General features: G+C 41.4%; 3 protein-coding genes and 1 non-coding gene across 4 annotated transcripts; all 4 read left to right on the top strand.

Moving 5' to 3' along the window:
• Positions 1-100: 100 nt before the first annotated feature.
• gspt1 (G1 to S phase transition 1) lies at positions 101-10,144 on the top strand. The gene is made up of 13 exons (XM_044014224.1): positions 101-536; positions 4,936-5,205; positions 5,303-5,336; positions 5,746-5,823; positions 5,944-6,124; positions 6,223-6,377; positions 6,505-6,645; positions 7,332-7,425; positions 8,810-8,890; positions 9,051-9,224; positions 9,629-9,718; positions 9,824-9,992; positions 10,090-10,144. The coding sequence occupies exons 1-13, from the start codon at positions 341-343 to the stop codon at positions 10,140-10,142; spliced, it is 1,716 nt and encodes a 571-aa protein (XP_043870159.1). The 5' UTR covers positions 101-340; the 3' UTR covers positions 10,143-10,144.
• Positions 10,145-11,866: 1,722 nt separating this feature from the next.
• rsl1d1 (ribosomal L1 domain containing 1) lies at positions 11,867-15,838 on the top strand. Its single transcript, XM_044013409.1, has 9 exons — positions 11,867-11,955; positions 12,201-12,340; positions 13,228-13,366; positions 13,457-13,605; positions 13,697-13,798; positions 14,096-14,189; positions 15,007-15,135; positions 15,231-15,383; positions 15,511-15,838. Exons 1-9 carry the CDS (start codon positions 11,917-11,919, stop codon positions 15,673-15,675), a joined length of 1,110 nt encoding a protein of 369 aa, XP_043869344.1. The 5' UTR covers positions 11,867-11,916; the 3' UTR covers positions 15,676-15,838.
• Positions 13,895-14,026, top strand: LOC122759743. Its single transcript, XR_006358299.1, has one exon. It is a non-coding gene; the product is annotated as a small nucleolar RNA SNORA55 (small nucleolar RNA).
• A 1,361-nt stretch (positions 15,839-17,199) lies between the features above and the next one.
• LOC122758980 (phosphoinositide-interacting protein-like) lies at positions 17,200-17,570 on the top strand. The gene has a single exon (XM_044013411.1). The coding sequence runs from the start codon at positions 17,245-17,247 to the stop codon at positions 17,560-17,562; it is 318 nt and encodes a 105-aa protein (XP_043869346.1). The 5' UTR covers positions 17,200-17,244; the 3' UTR covers positions 17,563-17,570.
• Positions 17,571-18,338: the final 768 nt, after the last annotated feature.

Raw genomic sequence — 18,338 nt, 5'->3', positions numbered from 1 at the left:
CTTTTAACATATACAAGAGGAAGTGTATACTCTCTACTTCCGGAGCGAGCCTGTACCAAAAAGAAGAGGAAGAAGTAACTTCTACACAGCAGGCCGGTGCTGGCCTCTAGCGGTGTGTACAGGACGTGCAGCGGCGGCTGAACACCACTTCACGTCGGCTACGGGATCCATATGCTTGTCAGAGCAAGGCTTAACAAAGCAATGGGGACTTCAGCAAACGTGCTGCTGAGAGTCTAAAAACACGCCAGTGACTAAAACGCGCCGAGACAGAACCCCCGCACACGTTATCAGCGTTTCCTCGGCGGCGGAGAAGCTTTGACAACTCCAGCGAGAAGAAGCGATGGATCCGAGAGACACAGCCCCTGATTCGTGGGAGCTGGAGGTGGACATCGAGGCCCCGGCTGCCGCGGCGGGACTTCCGAGCGCCTTCGCCGCGCTCAACGTCAACGCCAAGCCGTTCGTGCCCAACGTCAACGCCCCGGTGTTTGTGCCGAGCTTCCTCCAAAGCAGCGCTGAGGAAATGCCGGCGTCAGACGGTAGGTGGAACGCCACACACTTGCCTGGAAGTTAGCTTAACTTGCTAGCGTTAGTGTGTGTGTGCTAATCCCGCTAAGTTAGCTTTTTCCTGTGGCTCCGTGTAATCGCATGTCCATGAACTCATCAACAAGTCGCCTCCGCTGTCAGCCATGTGTTGTTGTACGCGTGTAATAAGTGGCGCATCACACACTAAAGAAACAGCCACAACAACATGTAAAACGTGACCAGCCACGTTTTCATAAATATTTATGAAAGTTTTCTTATCTTTTTTTAGTCATCACTCCTCCTAAAATGTGCACGTGAAGTCAAAATTGTACTTATTTTACATAATGGAACAGACAGTAAAACAACATCATATCATTTTACAAGATTTTTAAAGGTCAAATGTCTGCTGAACCATTTAGGCAAAAATATCTGCTTTTTTGTAATACATTTAGTTTGTAGTGTAGTGTCTTTCTAACACTCAAGGTCACTTTACATTATTAAATAAGAAGATAAACACACACAAGTTTAAGGGGCCACTTCACCCAAAACATATACAAATTGACAAAATCTAGGTCAAATAACATATAAGGCCATACACTGCTGCTCTTTACTGTGTTTCTGTCAATTATAAACAAAAAAGAAAATGTATTAAAAAAACAGATGACACCCAAAACTGTAATAGAATGTGAATTAAACAAACACAGCAGCATCATAATTGTTTTAAGCTTGTTCTTCACTTGACCAAGTGTGAAACAGCTCTTTTAAGATAAAATAAAAAAAAAATTAAAGTGAAGATGAAATAAAACAGACATGATCAGCACAGTATATAAAATAAATGCAATTTGTTTACCATTGGCCTTTTTTGCCAATTTCCAATATGCTGCTATCTACATCTTTCCTTTTGCCCAGCTGCAAAAGTCATTTACTCTCCTCTGTAGTGAAAATAACAAAAAGAAATTCATACACACGTCGCAGCAGATGTGGATATAAAATATCTTATAAAAATGAATAGAAGTCAAGCAGGTAGCAGATTTTTCAGCCTACTGTTTCAGTCATTTAATCAGATCTAGGCGTGTTTGTGGTTATCCGTGAATACATTTTAAAGCCAATATCTGCCAATACTGACATTGTGCCAATAATATTCTGCGTCCCTAACTACATGCTTGTTTAAATTCAATATTTACTGTGTAATAACTTGAATATAGGACGGAGCATTGACATCAAAAATATGAATACAAACGCAAAGATGAGAAATTTAATTGTAGCCTTTGCAATTTGATAACGGGGGGCCTATCCTATGCTGAGCAGCCATTTGACAGCAGGAAAATCACAAGTGTCAATCATTAATTTAACGATGGCTGAGTTCCACTTAGCTTCCTCGGTTTCACGCCGCGCGCCGGCTCGCTGTCTGACACTCTGTCCTGCCTTATGAATGAACTGAACAGAGCCATTGTCAACGTGTGATCGTTGGCGACACACAAGCTTTTCCTGCCACAACAGACGTGACGTAGCGTCTTCTGTGCACAAGGACGCGTTGAATTCCATTTTGGAATGTTTATTATTTGATTTTTAAACGTCACAATGACATGACGCCATCCTACTTGCCAGAGCTTTTACAGCCAAGAGCACCGAGGTCGAAGTGACCAACCCGCTCTTGGACGATGCACGTAGATCCAGACTCGGAGCCTTAAGGTGTGGAACAGACTACTTTTTTCATGCGAGAGTTGCCCAGCATGCTTTAAACTCGCCAATGGGGCATTTTAAGGGCAAGTGGGTTTGCAAATGATCAGCTAACAAAACAATCCAAACGACTCATCCGCCCACATTTGGTAACAGGCACAAACGCAACAAGAATTAAAAAAACAAATGTGACATTAAAAGATGTCCCTTCAAGGACGAGTAGCGTTTAAGTGCGAGGGGACTGACCGTTTCTTGAACTGTTCCTCTTCACCAGTCTGAAGGCTTCTGGAATAAACCCAAACTTCTTCCTGTTTGTTTTGTGTGCTGGCAGACTAAAGCGCACTGCTGATGGGAACAGCTGAAACTTGTCACGGAGAATATGGTGGAATCCTTATCTCAAATTCCTTTCTGAGAACTCATTCAACAGAAAGCCGCATATGTTTATCCCATAATGTTAAAGTCACCTTGCAGTGGATTCTTGTCCTTTTGACACAATTTCGTCAGTATTTCTGATTACATTTTTTATTGTGTCTTATATGTTTGTGTTTGTAATATTTGTACAGCACTTAAATCAACCAAGGCTGTTCCTGAATGTGCCGTAGGAAATTTAGACTTGGATTGGATTCTGTCCCAGTGTTTCACTGAGCCATATCTAGATTTCTCGCATTGGCAACGCCATGTGCAGAGGCCTGCAAATAATATGATGCAACCTCACGTGCCCATGCTGGAAATAGACAACTCAACTCACAGTGGCACACAGTGTGTCGAGCAGCACATGTCCAAGGTGCTGGACTGCTGCGTGTCAGGGCAACATGTTTTCCAACACTCCAGGAAAAACAGCAGTCACTTGGTTTGTGCTGACCAGTTTAAATGTTTGGCACTCTCACTTTTGGCCGGCCTGATGCTATGGGTCTCTTTTTGAAGTCATTGACATTTGCTGGGTTATATGATCATATGAGGAAATGTGTGCAACAGCGACCATTAGCTTTTACAATCGGTTACTGCAATCCCAGTGGAACACGTTGTAGGGGTGTGGTTGCCAGATTTGCAGAAAATATATGAATAAGAAGCAGCAATTTGATTCATTTTAGTGCATCAGCAACAGGTGGAGATTGAGAGTGAAAGTGTGCGTGTGCTTGAGAGAATCAGTGGAGAATTATCACATAATGAGTGATGACAAGATAATGAAGTGTGAAAGTGTTATATGCTTTAGCTCTCCACACACACATAATTACTAAATTAGTTGTCTGTTAATTAACTATTTTGATAATTAATTAATCTGTTAGATTGTGTGTTCTGCTTCTTAAATGTGAACATTTTCTTTGCTCCATATGACAAATAAATCATTAAAACTTAATTATTCTTTGGTTAATGGACAAAACAAGACCTTTGAGAACATCAGCATCTCCAGGTTTGCGAAACAATGATCAGCATTTTTCAACTTTTATGGATTACTGGATTGACGGATTACTCTAATTAGCCTGTTTTGATAATAAGTGTTAGTTGTAGCCTTAGAACTGTGATTAAGAACTTTAAACCTTCAACTTCCTCCCCACGCTCGGCTGTAATCTGTCTCCACTGCAGACCCACGTGTTTCTGCTCCTCTGGTTGAGACGTTTTTGAGAGCGGTGCAGAGGCTTTTTAGGTCTGGTATCATTCGCTATTTTCGATGCTTAACACCTAGAAGGGCTACTAGCTGTGTGTTATCAAGTGGCGCAACACACCAACACAAACACAACAATGCCAGAATAATGCTGGTATTGTTATCGGTTATCAGTTGATGACACATCATGGTCATTTTGTGTTATGATTATATTTCTTGACATAGCGTGACAGACTGCGTCTATGGTCCCCAGGAATTCTTTTCACGCTTGCTCAAACGTTCTCACTCGTCATTTCTCTCTCGGCGAATTATAATTTCAGAACGCCAGAGCAGTTTCTCACAGATTATGATCATAAACAATGTGAAGAAAATGGAGAATTGTGCACGACTGTTGCTCTGTGTTTCGTCTCTGTTGTGGAAATGGGAGGTTTGTATTTGTGTCGCCACTCATCAGATTTCAGTGCAGTTTTGTTACCAGGCCTTGTTTGGTTGTTAAAATATTTGTTTGCGTGGCAGAAACTACAAGTGAAGCCTTGTGCTTTCTCTTGCTGAGGGTGAATTACGTTTATGAACGTAAGCTATTGTTTGGCTTTTTTGGCTGAAAATAAAGTACCTGTGACATTGTTGCAGCAAAGTTGGGACCCATTTTGATATAAACTGTAAAACTGACAAAGTCATACATCATTAGTGAACTTGAATCCACCTGCAGAGATGACAGCTCTCCTAAAAGTCAAGATAAAAGTACAAAATAATAAAAAACACTTTCACTTTTAGACGTTTGTCAGACAAAGTTATGGCCAGTAATAACTCACAAAAGAGTTGGAATGCTGACGGTGTAGGAGATATGAGTGAATAAGGTGACTTGACTTAAAGTTTGGGCTTGTTTGTGTGTTTTTATTTGTGCATGAGTAGATCTTGATCCAAACTGTTGTGGTAAAGTAAAGATCCAAATTTAAATGATGATCTAATGATCTGTCTGTAAGTTTTAAAATCCAGCCAAAAAAGCTTTATTTCGTTCCTCCTCCTCCCAAACTCTAAGTTGTCTGTGGTGTCCAGATATTGGAGGGAAATGTCAGGTCTGCAGGTGCAGTAAAGTAAGTTTGTGCGTGTGTGTGTGTGTTTGCTTCCAGCCCCAATGGAGAACGGAGGCACCGAGGCCGACATGACCACAGAGGAGGAGACTTGGGAGCAGAAAGAGGAGCCGGGAGGAGGCGGAGGAGGCGGAGGACAGGACGACCTGGAGTCAGGAGGAGCGTGCGAGGAGGAGGACGCCACGAGAAAAGAAGATGAGGAGATGATGGAGGAGGAAGAGGAGGAAATGCCTGTACCTAAAGTGGCTCCGGTACCACCTGATGCCCCCAAGAAAGAACATGTTAATGTGGTGTTCATCGGTCACGTGGGTGCGTTCTGTGTATGAATGTGTATAATATTTGATCTATTTTTCTTCCAGGAAGTTTTATTTGTTTTTAAAGATTTTCTCTCTGGTCTGTTTGTCAGATGCTGGAAAATCGACCATCGGAGGACAGATAATGTGAGTAAATGATTGTTTTATGTTTACTCGGGTTGATAACCGTGTGTTCAGAGGCTGCATAATAAATAACAGATACTTCAACGCAGGATAAAGCATTCACATTTCTCTGCAGTGTGGTATTGGGTGTCTGTAAATTAACCCAAACTTGATTCCGACCGAGAAAATAAAACATTCACTGTCAGCAGAAATTCGTATTGTATGGATTTAAACTTTATTGCACAATCTCTGTTTTTTTATTTTTTTTTTATTTGTCCTTCCACAAAAACAATGTCACTATGGCTCTCAGCCACAGTGGAGCAGGTTTCTACTCTTGCACAACAGTATTTTTCCACTTAAGCGCTAGTAGCTCTTGTTTTATGTTCAGATAATGCCAAAATAGAATTAATCTAATGTGCTTTCTCCTTGCCAGGTACTTGACTGGAATGGTGGACAAGAGAACCCTGGAAAAATATGAAAGAGAAGCAAAAGAAAAGAACAGGGAGACATGGTGAGGAAGACTTAATCGTTTTATTTATTGTACTTTTTGTTTTTTTTAAATTAATTTCAAAATACGGCTTGAGATGTGTTAAAGAATCCATAAAAAGGAGTGTATTTACAATTTTTTTAGGTACCTGTCGTGGGCACTGGACACAAACCAGGAGGAGAGAGATAAAGGGAAGACGGTGGAGGTCGGGAGAGCTTACTTTGAAACGGAGAAAAAACATTTCACCATCCTCGATGCCCCCGGACACAAGAGCTTTGTCCCCAACATGATTGGTGGAGCGTCACAGGCTGACCTGGCAGTGCTGGTGAGATAGATGCCACTCATGTAGACATTCCCACGACAGTCAGAAATGTCTGTAACAAAAGAGTGGATCTAACTGTGTTGTTATTTGTTTGTTTTAAGGTGATTTCTGCGAGAAAGGGCGAGTTCGAGACCGGCTTTGAGAAGGGCGGGCAAACCCGGGAACACGCCATGCTGGCTAAGACGGCAGGAGTCAAGCATCTCATTGTCCTGATTAACAAGATGGACGACCCCACTGTCAACTGGAGCCTGGAGAGGTGAAACTTGCTCTGAATGAGAATTGATTTGTGGTTTGCGTTTGTCAGTCTGCACGACATGGCGGCACAAACCTTGGACTCATAATTAATGGCATCTGCTTTATGTTTTTTTGTTAACTTGTCACAGGTATGAGGAATGTAAGGAGAAGCTGGTGCCATTTTTAAAGAAAGTGGGCTTCAATCCTAAGAAGGACATCCACTTTATGCCTTGTTCTGGACTCACAGGTGCCAATCTCAAGGATCTTATACCCGATTGCACCTGGTACACGTAAGTCAGCTGTGTGAAAGCTTCTCTGTGGTAAAAACAGTTTTTATATTTTTTATTGGTGAATACAGGTCACTTATCGCACAGAAAAAATGTTTTATTCACCGTCTTCTCTGCTTATTGTAGTTTGTAAATTTGCCCTTGCGACAATCGTGGGTACCTTCTGATTTTAGACTGATATGTGAACAGATTATCACGCCAACTCATCCTGTAGTGTGAGGGGTTCACGGACACTATTTTCCTATCATCGGAAGCATCAGAGTCTTCCCGATTCCAAATCTTCATCTACAGTTTTCTGCACACGACAGCTATTAACTGCCGCCGCCGACAGTCTGCCTCTGTGTCTGTTTATATTCTGAAGTCGCGCAATTTTCTGTGAAATTGCTGGAATCTCCTCCCCTGAAATCATTTGATCAGACGCCAAGTGTATGGTGGTCCTGTGTCTTGACTGGATCGTCTAGTCTGGGCTTTCTCAGGATTAAAACATTGAAAATCGATTACAGAGTTCCTTGTGTCTGTGGTCGCCCACGTTTTTGAAATCAAGACATATTTGCAGACTTTAGTTGAGTGGATTTTTCCTGATGCTTCTCGCAGCTTGTTGTTTTGCGTCTTGGGTGTTTTTTACTCACCTGTGGTGAAAATCACTTAATTTGATTTAATTAAACTTTTTTCTCTTGTTTCCTTATCAGAGGTTTGCCATTTATTGCCCATCTGGACAGTTTGCCAATCTTCACCAGATCCAGCGATGGACCAGTCAGACTACCTATCGTGGACAAGTACAAGGTGATTGAGCAGCTTTTCTTCTCCACTGCACTCTCCTCCGATAAGGAGATGGCGGATGTTTTCTGTTATTTGTGGACATTTGCCCAAATCTCCCTCGCTCCCTCTCCAGTTTGTGGTTTTCCATCGTCTTGGCTGTTACACACACGCACTCGTGTCGGTTACTTGGCTTTAATCTCTGCTTAAATGCTGGAAGCTCTTCAAAGAACACAGGAAGTGTTGGTGAAATCAACTTAGTCCAAATGTCTCAGTTTGATTTAGGAGAAGGAGCCATTTATCTTTCTTGAAATGTAATCTTTTCTGCGCATCATCATTTTGTCTTTTGAATACCCCTCTTGCTGTAATTACTTAGGAGCCTTACATAAAAATATTCCCAGCCGCTGTCGTCCTGGTATATAAAGGATTATCCTGCATATTCTTCAGATGTTTCACCGTGACTGTGCCTGTGTGTAGGATTTCTCTGGCTTCCCTCCCATAATCCAAAGATATGCAGGTTTATAAGTGATGCTCCAAACACACATACACACACTACAGAGATTGTTTTAAGACACTTGCTGTCTTTCCGTACCAGTGTCGGTTTTGCACTCATGTGACCACTAGCAGACACGTGTGTGCCAGTTTTAACAGGAAGCAGACGAGTCTGCTCTGACGTTGTTTGTTAGTTGCTGATGGAGTTGAAGATAGAAGTAGGCATGGCTAAAAGCAAGAGGAGGAACAGGTGGCGTTGTTAATCTAAGTATAAGCAGAAGATTAGGCAGCCGTGGTGGCTGTACGATGGAGAAAAATATGACTTTTGAACATCACGAATGTAAAGTGCAATACAAATAAAATCTACTATTATTATTATTATTATTATTATCATTATTATTATTATTAATAAAATAATTTAAAATCTGCCAATAGGTGTGAATGGCAGCATGTGTAGGGCTGCTACTAACCATTATTTTCATAATCGATGGTTTTATTTTTGGTTTTGATAATCTGATGAGCCGTTTCGTCCCGAAGATTGTGAAAAAGTGTTTCCCAAACCTTGAAATGTTGAGGTTCAATAATGACTTGTTTTGTTCACAAAGCAAAATTATTCAGTTCAATTATGACTTTGTTATATGGAACACAAAAATCTACCAAAAAAAAAGAAGATTCATATTTAAGAAGCTGAAAAAAAACAACAAAAACAGGTCTAAAAAGGTGAATCCTGGTGTGCTGACATCTGTATGATAACTTAGCACCCCCTGCTGGACGCAGCAAATAACACGTTTCTATTCCCACATGCTCCTCCCGCTAGTGTGGGAGGTGTGGTGTCTTCTTCCTCCCGTGCACCTGTGTTGACTCTGTACACATGACCAGATAACGGTTGACTTGAATTACTCTTGACTTATTTTGCCAGGACATGGGCACGGTCATTCTCGGGAAACTGGAGTCTGGATCCATCAGTAAAGCCCAGCAGTTGGTCATGATGCCAAACAGGGTGAGACCTCGCCTGTATTACTTTCATATTGGATCAATCGCTAGTTATAACTTTTCATTATTATTATTTTGTTTTTTTATTGACAGCAGCTTAAAAAATAAAGATCAGAAGGATTCAAAGGATTGTACTGATCCCTGAGTGTTTTGGTGTGTCCGTGCAGCACACGGTGGAGGTGCTGAGCCTGCTGAGCGATGACGTGGAGACCGATGATGCCGTCCCAGGGGAGAATCTGAAGTTGAGGCTGAAGGGCATCGAGGAGGAAGAAATCCTGCCTGGTTTTATCCTGTGTAGCCCCGACAACCTCTGCCACTCTGGTCGCACCTTTGACGCACAGGTGAACGCCCCGACATCAGAAGTCCCCCATCTAACCCTAACCCAATCAGATTCTTTGATATAAATCAGACTCTTCAGGTTGATTCCCTTTGAGTTAAATCTCAACCGAACTGAACACACTCCTGTATTTAATCAACCATCCTTATGCAGGTTGGCATAGCAACAGCTACAAATATTTGAGGTTAGGTTAGGGTATTAGTAGGCGGGATGGCAACACAAAAAAGTCCACAGATTCTGACTGAGTCACTGAAGAACTGGGTCTCTAAAAGTCTCTTGGCACTTAATAATTAATTTATCAGAGATTTGTTTTGGACAGTTTGAACACCACGTTGACAAATATGTCAAATTAATTTTGTATTTCACTGAGTTGCACCTTCTTCTTTTTTTTACATATGTATATTTCAGATCGTCATCATTGAGCACAAATCAATAATTTGCCCCGGTTACAATGCAGTCCTTCACATCCACACGTGCATTGAAGAAGTGCAAATCACGGTGAGTTACTGCTCTACCTACTTTTAGAGCGGGTTTTAAACATGTGATTGCCTCCTGGCGTCGCTGATCCGTGGGCTTTAAACTCTTTCTGAAACTTCATTGCAGGCCTTAATCTGCCTGGTGGACAAGAAAACCGGGGAGAAGAGCAAAACACGACCACGTTTTGTTAAACAGGACCAGGTGTGTATCGCCAGGCTCCGGGCGGCAGGAGTCATCTGCTTAGAGACTTTCAAAGACTTCCCTCAAATGGGACGATTCACGCTGCGGGATGAAGGTAAGGACAGTTTGGTTTCCTGGTGTAACCGCACGATTACAACACTTATTTCTGAAAAATCACCACCATTTCACCCTCATTTTATGCACTCATCCAGGCAAAACTATTGCCATTGGCAAAGTGCTGAAGCTGGTGCCAGAAAAGGACTAAATGCAACAGTGGCAGCCTGCATGGAGTTCTTCCACTCGTTACCAGAGGAGAAACGCTGCTAGAGCCGACCCAAACAGCTACTCTCTCTTTACACACAACTATGCTGAAGAGACGAACCTCGACAACACGGAGCGAAGAAGGAGAAAATTTAAATTTGGTCAAATGAAGAAAACAGGACTGAATCAGTTTTTATGATGAACAACATGACAGGAGAGACCAAGTCCAGTGTGTCAGCTTTCTCATATTGAGAGCTCAGCTATGCCACTAATGTAGCTACGTGTCCCCACTTCTGTACTCCCACGGCTAACGGTGCTGTCGGCAGGCCACGCCATTTGTTTTTAGAATGGAGATGGATACAGTGTTGCTTGGTTTGGGGAAGAAAAAGAAAACAAACAACTTCAGAATTATTTCATATTGTGGAAAAGAGCAAAGTTAGCCTGTAATTCTAATTTGCAAAAAAAACATCCCCTTTCTGAGAGCGGGATTTAACGATCCAATGGAGATTTTATTTGGTTTTAAGGATTGTTGTACCAAAATGTTTTACTTTGGTCTCTCTCCACATGAGATGGTTTAAGTGGTCTGAGCTCACAAACAACTCTGAATCATGAATCTCTGATAAACACACTCACAGACACAGCTGTTACATAATCTAAACTGAAATAAAGATTAAGCTGCAATGGAAAGTTGGATTTGCATTTTTTTATTTATCCAGAAAATGTATTAGACCACGACCATATATAAGGTTTAATGCCATAGCACTGGTAATTATCAAAATAATTTGTTATATTTCTGTTTGGGCAGCCTGTGGCCAAGTGGAAAGGGAACTTGACTTGTAACCAGAGGGTTGCTGGTTCAAATCCCCACCCGGCGAAAAAAAAAAAGGGCTGGGGTACCCCTGAGCAAGGTACCCAACCCCCAATGTTCCCTGGGCGCCACTCAGTGTGGCAGCCCACTGCTCCTAATTCAAGGATGGGTCAAATGCAGAGGAATACTTTCCCTAAGGGGATTAATAAAAACTAACTTTAACTTTAACGGTTAACACACTAGTATGTAGAAGCTCTTAAAGAGAAATTATATATTTTTTATGACGAGTGGGCTCATGAATTAGTTAAGCACTGTCCAAACATCATGTTGGAAAAGTATTAGCCATAAAAATGCCAATAAACAATGTCAAATTTATAGACATTGAACAGTTGAATTTATTTTAAAGGCCATAAACATATTGTGATTGGACGATACATACATGCATTCTTCCTTCACAGCCCTTGTTGGTTGTTTGGTTGGTTGGTTGGATTGGCTTTAAAAGAAAAATTAGTGTAATTTAAATTAGAATTAAAGTGCTCACAGTTTAATATCTATGAAAGCCTGTTTGGCAAGAATGCATACTCAAGTCATAATTATGAGATAATATTGCATATTTATAAGGTGCTGTCATAATAATGATAATTACGAGATACTACGTCATCATTTTAATTCTAAGTCATAGTTGTGAGATGCCACGTCATAATGATGTCATAATTATAATTCATAATTATGACTTACTAATATATATTTTTTATTTTTCAAGCGGCGGAAACGGGCTTACATAAATATCAACAATTACACACGTAAATCCTCTTTTTTTTTTTACATTAAAACTATAAACTTTTCTCAGTGGAAACATTTTTTCCCTCTGTGTGCGATACAAATAAAGTTTGTTTTGAATGTCTCTGACGTGACGCGTACTGACTGCGCATGCGTGGCCGTGGCTCACACGTGAAGCAGTGCAGGCAGCATGGCTGATAAAATAGACGTCGCGTTGGACCGGACTCAGGTAAAACTCGTTTGTCTTTTGTTTAAAACCGTGTGTTAAATCTTTTGTCAGCAAAACGTCGAATAATATAGGTTCGGACGACTGTAATGAAGTATATTGTTGCGAATTGACAGTAGCTGTAAGATAATTAGCATTAGCCCGTTTGTGTAACATGTGGCTAAGGCTAATTTTCCAGCGGCTCAGTCCTGTGAGAAGAAAAGTAAGTTTATCGTGTTGTAAAATCCTGCTGTTGACTTTTCTGCCAGGTGAAAAAGGCCGTTCAGGCTCTGCAGGCTTTCATCAAAACCAAGTCCACGGGCGAGTCTCTGTTTGTGGACGACAGTCAGCAGATCAGCCTGCTCCTCACACTGTGGAAGATTCCCAGACAGGCTCAGACCATCCGCATGTGAGGCTCACACACACACACTGGATCTCCAAGCTGCTTTCATGCCTGGCCCGTGTCTGTCCTTAAATAATTATGAAGTTTATTCACCTCCATACGCATGTTACTGGGCAATAATGGCACTCTCCCCTCAAACGTTTGCATTCAAAAGGGATTAAAGACGAGTCCATTACTGGAATAACATTGGTGTTTCCCAATCATGTATGTTTTCGACGTTTTCCTGCACCCATTTAAAATAGTAAAGTCGTTGCCAATCTCTGGGAAAGTCTGACAACAACCCCACTCATTTAAATCAGATGATCTAAAACATGCAGGACAGGGGTCCCTGAGGACCAGTATTAAAACCCTATAATAAAGTAATCATAACTTGCTCCCTATATTCTCTTACACTACATGTATCTGTTTGTAACGCCAAAACTTAGGTTGCAATTTTCGATAGAGCAGCAAAACCCCACAGAGAAACGTCAGTGAAGTGGACTAAAGATTTTATTTTTTATATAGAAACATTAAACCTGATTTAATGTTTAAAAAAATAGTTTTATTTATTATTATTATCAATGTGTTAGCACAGTGCATAAATATTATATAAATGCATTGACCTTGAATATATTGAAGTATGTTGGTGTGGTACATTTTGTCATGAAATTATAGCCCGGCTGTAAATTCACATGCTCCTCAAATCATGAATTTGTAAACCAATAAAAAAAAACACTTGGAGAATGTTAAATGCCACAAAGGTATGATTCTCTCAATGTTATTTTTTTTTTAATCCAGATCATGGAATTCCAAACATTCCAAAATCTGTCCTTTTTGAGTTATGCTGCTCAAACGACAACTGTGTTCAGTATGTGACTTCCCTGGTACTGACGTTTCATTTCTCTCACCATCAGCCCTTTGCCTCACGGTCAGCGCACTGACACAGACGAGGTCTGCCTCTTTACCAGAGATGAGCCCAACATGACGTCGGAGCAGACTCAGCGGTTTTATAAGAAGCTGCTGCAGGAAAGAGGCGTTAAAAACATATCGGAGGTACATCTCCGAGTCTTTGTCTCCACAGCCGCTGATTTTGTACAATCTCACACCATCGTAACAACAACACGTCTCTTTTGTTTTTGGCAGATCATCCCCTACAAGGTTCTCAGGACGGAGTACAAACCGTACGAAGCCAAGCGCCGGCTGCTAGGAAACTTTGACATGTTTCTCTCCGACGACCGGGTCCGCCGTCTGCTGCCGTCTCACCTCGGAAAACATTTCTACGAGAGGAAAAAGTAACATCCTCCTATATCCGATTTGATTATACTCATACAATCAAACTTTAAAAGTGTGAAATACTTATTTTGTTCTTACACATCTGTTCAGAGAGCCGCTGTCTGTGAACCTGCTGAGCAAGCATTTGGCCAGAGACATCCACAGCATCATCCAGGGCACTGTCTTGAAAGTTACCAACAAGGGGAGCTGCTGGTGAGATTTGCTCTCTATCTTTTTCACACCCGGCTGTAGACTTTTTAATCTCAGGAAACAAACAAAGAGAGAGAAAAGAGAATTTTGTGTTGTGCAGCACCTTACAACTTTCCCGTCTGACCTGTTCAGTGTTTGACGCGGGCATACGCAGGTGCCACAGTGACTCAATGTAAATCCAGATGGACCTCCTCTTCCTGTGGAGCCTGTCTCTACATCATTGACACACAACAGTCGCATGAAAATGACTGTTCACACACCTTTACTGTCACAGCTTATTATCTTGTGTCCTTGTTGCAGTATGGTTCGTATCGGCCACTCCGCCATGTCTGCCGATGAGTTAACAGAAAACATTGAGGCTGCCGTCAAAACAGTGGTGACCAAATTACGTATGGTGAGTCTGATGACCCTGAAATCTGCTTTATGTTTACAGCAGCTTGTGCTGAGCCATTTTCATTTGTTTTCAGGAGGGCGACAATAGCAATAATCGAAAATGCAATATGCCCGAGGTGCTTGCACAGGTCTTGAAAGAGAATTTTTACACGGGACTTTCCAGACCTTGATAAGTGTGGAATTTTGTGTGAAAGTCTGGAAAAATGTTTAGCTCATAGTAGAATTTTAGAGTCTGCACCAACTCTTAAATAAAAAATTGAGGCCATAGGGAAGTAAACATCTCACTTAGATGAGAAGAAAGATGTGAGTGAAGAGTGAATTCTATTATGCATACATGGAGACTGTGCCCTTGACTTTTTTGAAATGTCTGCACTTCTGTGATTGTCGTTATTAAAACATAATTTACTGTGAATTCTACATTCGTCAACTCATTCATTCTGTCATTCATGCTTTTATTAAAGTGACCCTTTTCAACTAAACACAAAAGATCCAATCTCAACGGCAGAGTAGACACGCAAGTAGAAAACTGCAAGTCAAGGTTTTCTGTTTTGAAAAAGTCAGGACTTTGCAATTGTGTCCTCAGAAAAACTTTTTGACAAACTGTTTGACGAAACATAAAATATGACAAATTCACTTTGAGTGTTTAACTGTTAAAAATTTAATTTATGCAACAGCATCACATCAACATGTGGCCCAAAATAATCCAGTCACTTTTTGTGACAAAACGGTGTTGTGATGAATTTTGTTCCGTCCTTAAAAACATGCAGTAGGGCTAACTAAGCATTCATCTGACTATTCTGTCTTTGCTTTTTTTACAGAAAGGACATGTGATAAAGGTGATCCATGTAAAAAGCCTAACGTCGGTGGCTCTGCCCATCTACAACTCGAACCTCAGCCACCTCGGTGAGAAGAAGCAGGTTACAACTGATGAAACTCCCCAAAAAAAGGTGAAGAACAAGTTTTATCTTCAAGTCACTTCTCGTACCAGAATTAGTAGCAAACAAGTAAAAATAACCAGCGTGTGTGTGTGTCTGACTCACAGAGAAAAGCAGCCAGAAAGCAGGCAAAAAAACAACAGACGGAGACGACAAAACAAACAGATGCTGCCGAGGAGAAGAAAGTGGAGGAGGCGGAGGAGGAAGAAATCCCACAGCTGGTTCCCATAGAAACTCCAAATAAAAAGCCTAAACTGGAGGTTGGTTTCTGTTAGCAGCTGCTGGAGTTAAAATGAATGATTGTGAAGATTGATGATGCTTTTGAATGAGTTGACTACGTTGTGTTGAAAGTTGCTCAGACACTTGTGTATCTTCTGTGTCCTGTAGAAGCCAGCGAAGAAGAAGAAGCAGCAGCAGCAGCAGCAGCTGGAAAAAGCCCCTAAAGCAGCTGCAGCAAAGAAAGGAGCAAAAGCACAAAGGAAAGTGACAAAGACAAAGATGGCCGGCAAGACCGAGTCTAAAGTAAAAAGAAGAGTGCCCAAAGTGAAATGAGCCCCGGCAGACAATCTGTCGCACATTTCCCTCTCATCAAGGACATTTAACTCCGTAACCAGGACCAGATTGTTTGTGAATAGAATCAATACAGGAAATATATTCAGTCTGTTTGTCGTCTTTTTGTTCTGAAGCAGATTATAAACTGTTTTTTTGAAAATGATCTTTGTCTGTATTGTATTTTTCTGAATGATTCTGTTTATAGCAGGAGTGGTACGGGTTGAGAGCACGCTTGATGAGTTAAATGTTCTTATACTGTTTTTTATAACGCTCGTGGTGACCTGGGCCAAAAAATGTGCTTTCAAATAGGTTTACACATGTGTATGATGGGCAAGGTTTGTGCCTACACACTTGGTTACAGTTCTATTGACATGATGAATGTTTATCAATTTTAATCTGGAGGAGATGCAACTCGACACATCACATCATGGCTGAAATTTAAAACCCATTTATTACTATTTTTTTTGTAAGTTGTATTAAAGTTCCTTCATAACTGCATTAATTGAGAAAATAAAATATGTTTAGTTGTAATCCTGAAATGACTAAGTTTAGTCCAGTGCATAAAATCACCTTAAAAAACCCTATGTAGGCTTCAGTTTGCATCACAACTCAAAGATGTTAAGTATGTCCCTTGTGGGCTACTGTAAAAAAGATATAGTGATCCAAAATGGTGGCTTCCATAGAGCCACATGTAAAAAAAAAGTAGAATTCTTTTTTATCTTCAGTCTGCCAAATCAAAATTTATATGCTGGGCCTTTTAATATTTGAGATTTTTGCTATGACTTATTTATTAGAACTTTCCATGTTCAGTCATTTATTTATAGATCAGGTTTTAAAAAGATGAATATCTACTGGTTAGCAAAGTGTATGAATATGAATGGGTTATGAATTTTTTATTTCTTTTTTTACAAATTAAATAGATCTATTTGCAAATACTCATTTACTAATAAAAACCCAAAATACAAGTTATGAATTGTGGATAACAAAATGGGTTTAAGTTTGTAGATCATGCTATGTGAGTTTACAGATATTGATGGGGTAAAATCAAACCCCATAATATACAAATACAATAAATAAAGCATTGTAATCTTGATGCTGTTTTACTGACGGTGAACACGGACTGTTTGTGCACCTTTTGTTGTGTTTTCACATCAGACGTGCGTCAGCCTTGGCGAGTGTTTGCTCACATCCGAGCTGTGCACGTATAGTTCATCATCACGCCGCCGTATCAGGTGACGCGTCTATTGTGGAGGGGCCTGAGCTCAGGTTTGTGCAGCTGCTGCATGCGGTCACAAAAAACATCCTTTATGAGATGTATCTGCATGTGCACGAGCAGTGAAGCGCTCTCACGTTTATGTCATTGGAAGTATAAGGTGACAGGGTGATCGTGAACTTAGCCGGCCAGCCAATCAGCAGGAGCTGGTGCATTGTTGTCAGCAGGTGGGCTGTCTGTGTGTCAGTCTATTCATCCATGTGTGGGTGTGGTGGACCATCTGGGATTACAGTGTGTTCCCCATGTTACTGGGCAGGTGACGGAGATGGTGGCTGGATGTTAAGTGGCCACAGACGATGGACGCAACCGAAGAAACTCCATTTTCCACTCTCACTGGGAGTCAAAGCCTGGATCTGGACTCTGACTCGGGCTCGGCGTGCGCTCCAGGCTGGGCCTACCTCCACAAGCCCATCATCGTGATTGTGATGGGGTCTCTGATGTCTGCTGCAGGCGGACTTCTCGTCGTGCTACGGTCATGGGGGTTGACTGACGCGTCCAACTCGGTAGCCTCGGCCTGTCTGTCCATCGGGCTCATGTTTGTCGTCATGGGCCTCGTGTGGATCCCTGTGTTGAAAGAGAAACAGAGGCGGAAACACTACAGCCAGAGCATTTAACCAGAAGATGAAATGGACCCATTTTTGGGGCATAACTGTAGACTATAAAGCTTTATACTACTACAGTCCACAAAAACTGAAATGTTGGGCATTGATATGCTGCAAATGGCGTCCTTTGGAAATGATTAGGTGAGAGGTGAAACCAAAAATGGACAAGAAGGTAGCAGTGGCAGCTGTTGCCCTATGAACCTTTAAGCTGAATCGTGGTATTTTTCGACCTGTACGTGAATAGTACTTCAGTAAAAAGTATCATAATTGGTGCACTAGATTGCTTCAGGTGAAACATCTGCCGCTTTTCCACTACACGGTCCCTGCACGGCTCGACTCTACATAGTTTGGTTGGTTTTCCATTACAATGTAGTACCTCCTTAATGTGGGCGGAGTCACCACTGCGATTTACGCTTGGAACCTTGCCAGAGCAGGTACTAAAAAGTACCAGGTACTGTCGCTAATGGAAAAGCAAAAGAACCGTGCCGTGCCAAGGGCAATTGAGTCGTGCTGGGACAGGACCATGGAGAGGAAAAGCGGCAGTACGCGAGACCTGACAACAATCCGAGATTGGATGAAAACAAGCACTTTTTATGGATGAAAAAGAAAACTTTTTTGTAAGAACTATGCACGTACACAGCCACATTTATAAACATAGGGCCCAGTTCGAAAAATATAAATAAAATCGGAATTCCCCAACCTGCTTGGTTACCATTCTAAAACCTATGAAGGAGAATCCGGAGGCTCAAGAGCGTCTTCTTGTGAAAGTGAAGAGCGAAGCTTGAAAA

The sequence above is a fragment of the Solea senegalensis genome, linkage group LG18, assembly GCF_019176455.1.
Source record: "Solea senegalensis isolate Sse05_10M linkage group LG18, IFAPA_SoseM_1, whole genome shotgun sequence".
Lineage (NCBI taxonomy): Eukaryota > Metazoa > Chordata > Actinopteri > Pleuronectiformes > Soleidae > Solea > Solea senegalensis.
This window is presented reverse-complemented; position numbering and strand designations above follow the sequence as displayed.

What these genes read in the sequence shown, in the direction of transcription:
- rsl1d1 (XM_044013409.1), top strand. Translation starts at nt 11,917, where the DNA reads ATGGCTGATAAAATAGACGTCGCGTTGGACCGGACTCAG. An exon ending in TCGCGTTGGACCGGACTCAG is followed by an intron (nt 11,956 to 12,200) that starts GTAAAACTCGTT and finishes CTTTTCTGCCAG; the next exon opens with GTGAAAAAGGCCGTTCAGGC. An exon ending in TGGTGACCAAATTACGTATG is followed by an intron (nt 14,190 to 15,006) that starts GTGAGTCTGATG and finishes CTTTTTTTACAG; the next exon opens with AAAGGACATGTGATAAAGGT.
- LOC122758980 (XM_044013411.1), top strand. Translation starts at nt 17,245, where the DNA reads ATGGACGCAACCGAAGAAACTCCATTTTCCACTCTCACTGGGAGTCAA.
- gspt1 (XM_044014224.1), top strand. Translation starts at nt 341, where the DNA reads ATGGATCCGAGAGACACAGCCCCTGATTCGTGGGAGCTGGAGGTGGAC. An exon ending in CTATCGTGGACAAGTACAAG is followed by an intron (nt 7,426 to 8,809) that starts GTGATTGAGCAG and finishes TTATTTTGCCAG; the next exon opens with GACATGGGCACGGTCATTCT. An exon ending in TTGAAGAAGTGCAAATCACG is followed by an intron (nt 9,719 to 9,823) that starts GTGAGTTACTGC and finishes ACTTCATTGCAG; the next exon opens with GCCTTAATCTGCCTGGTGGA.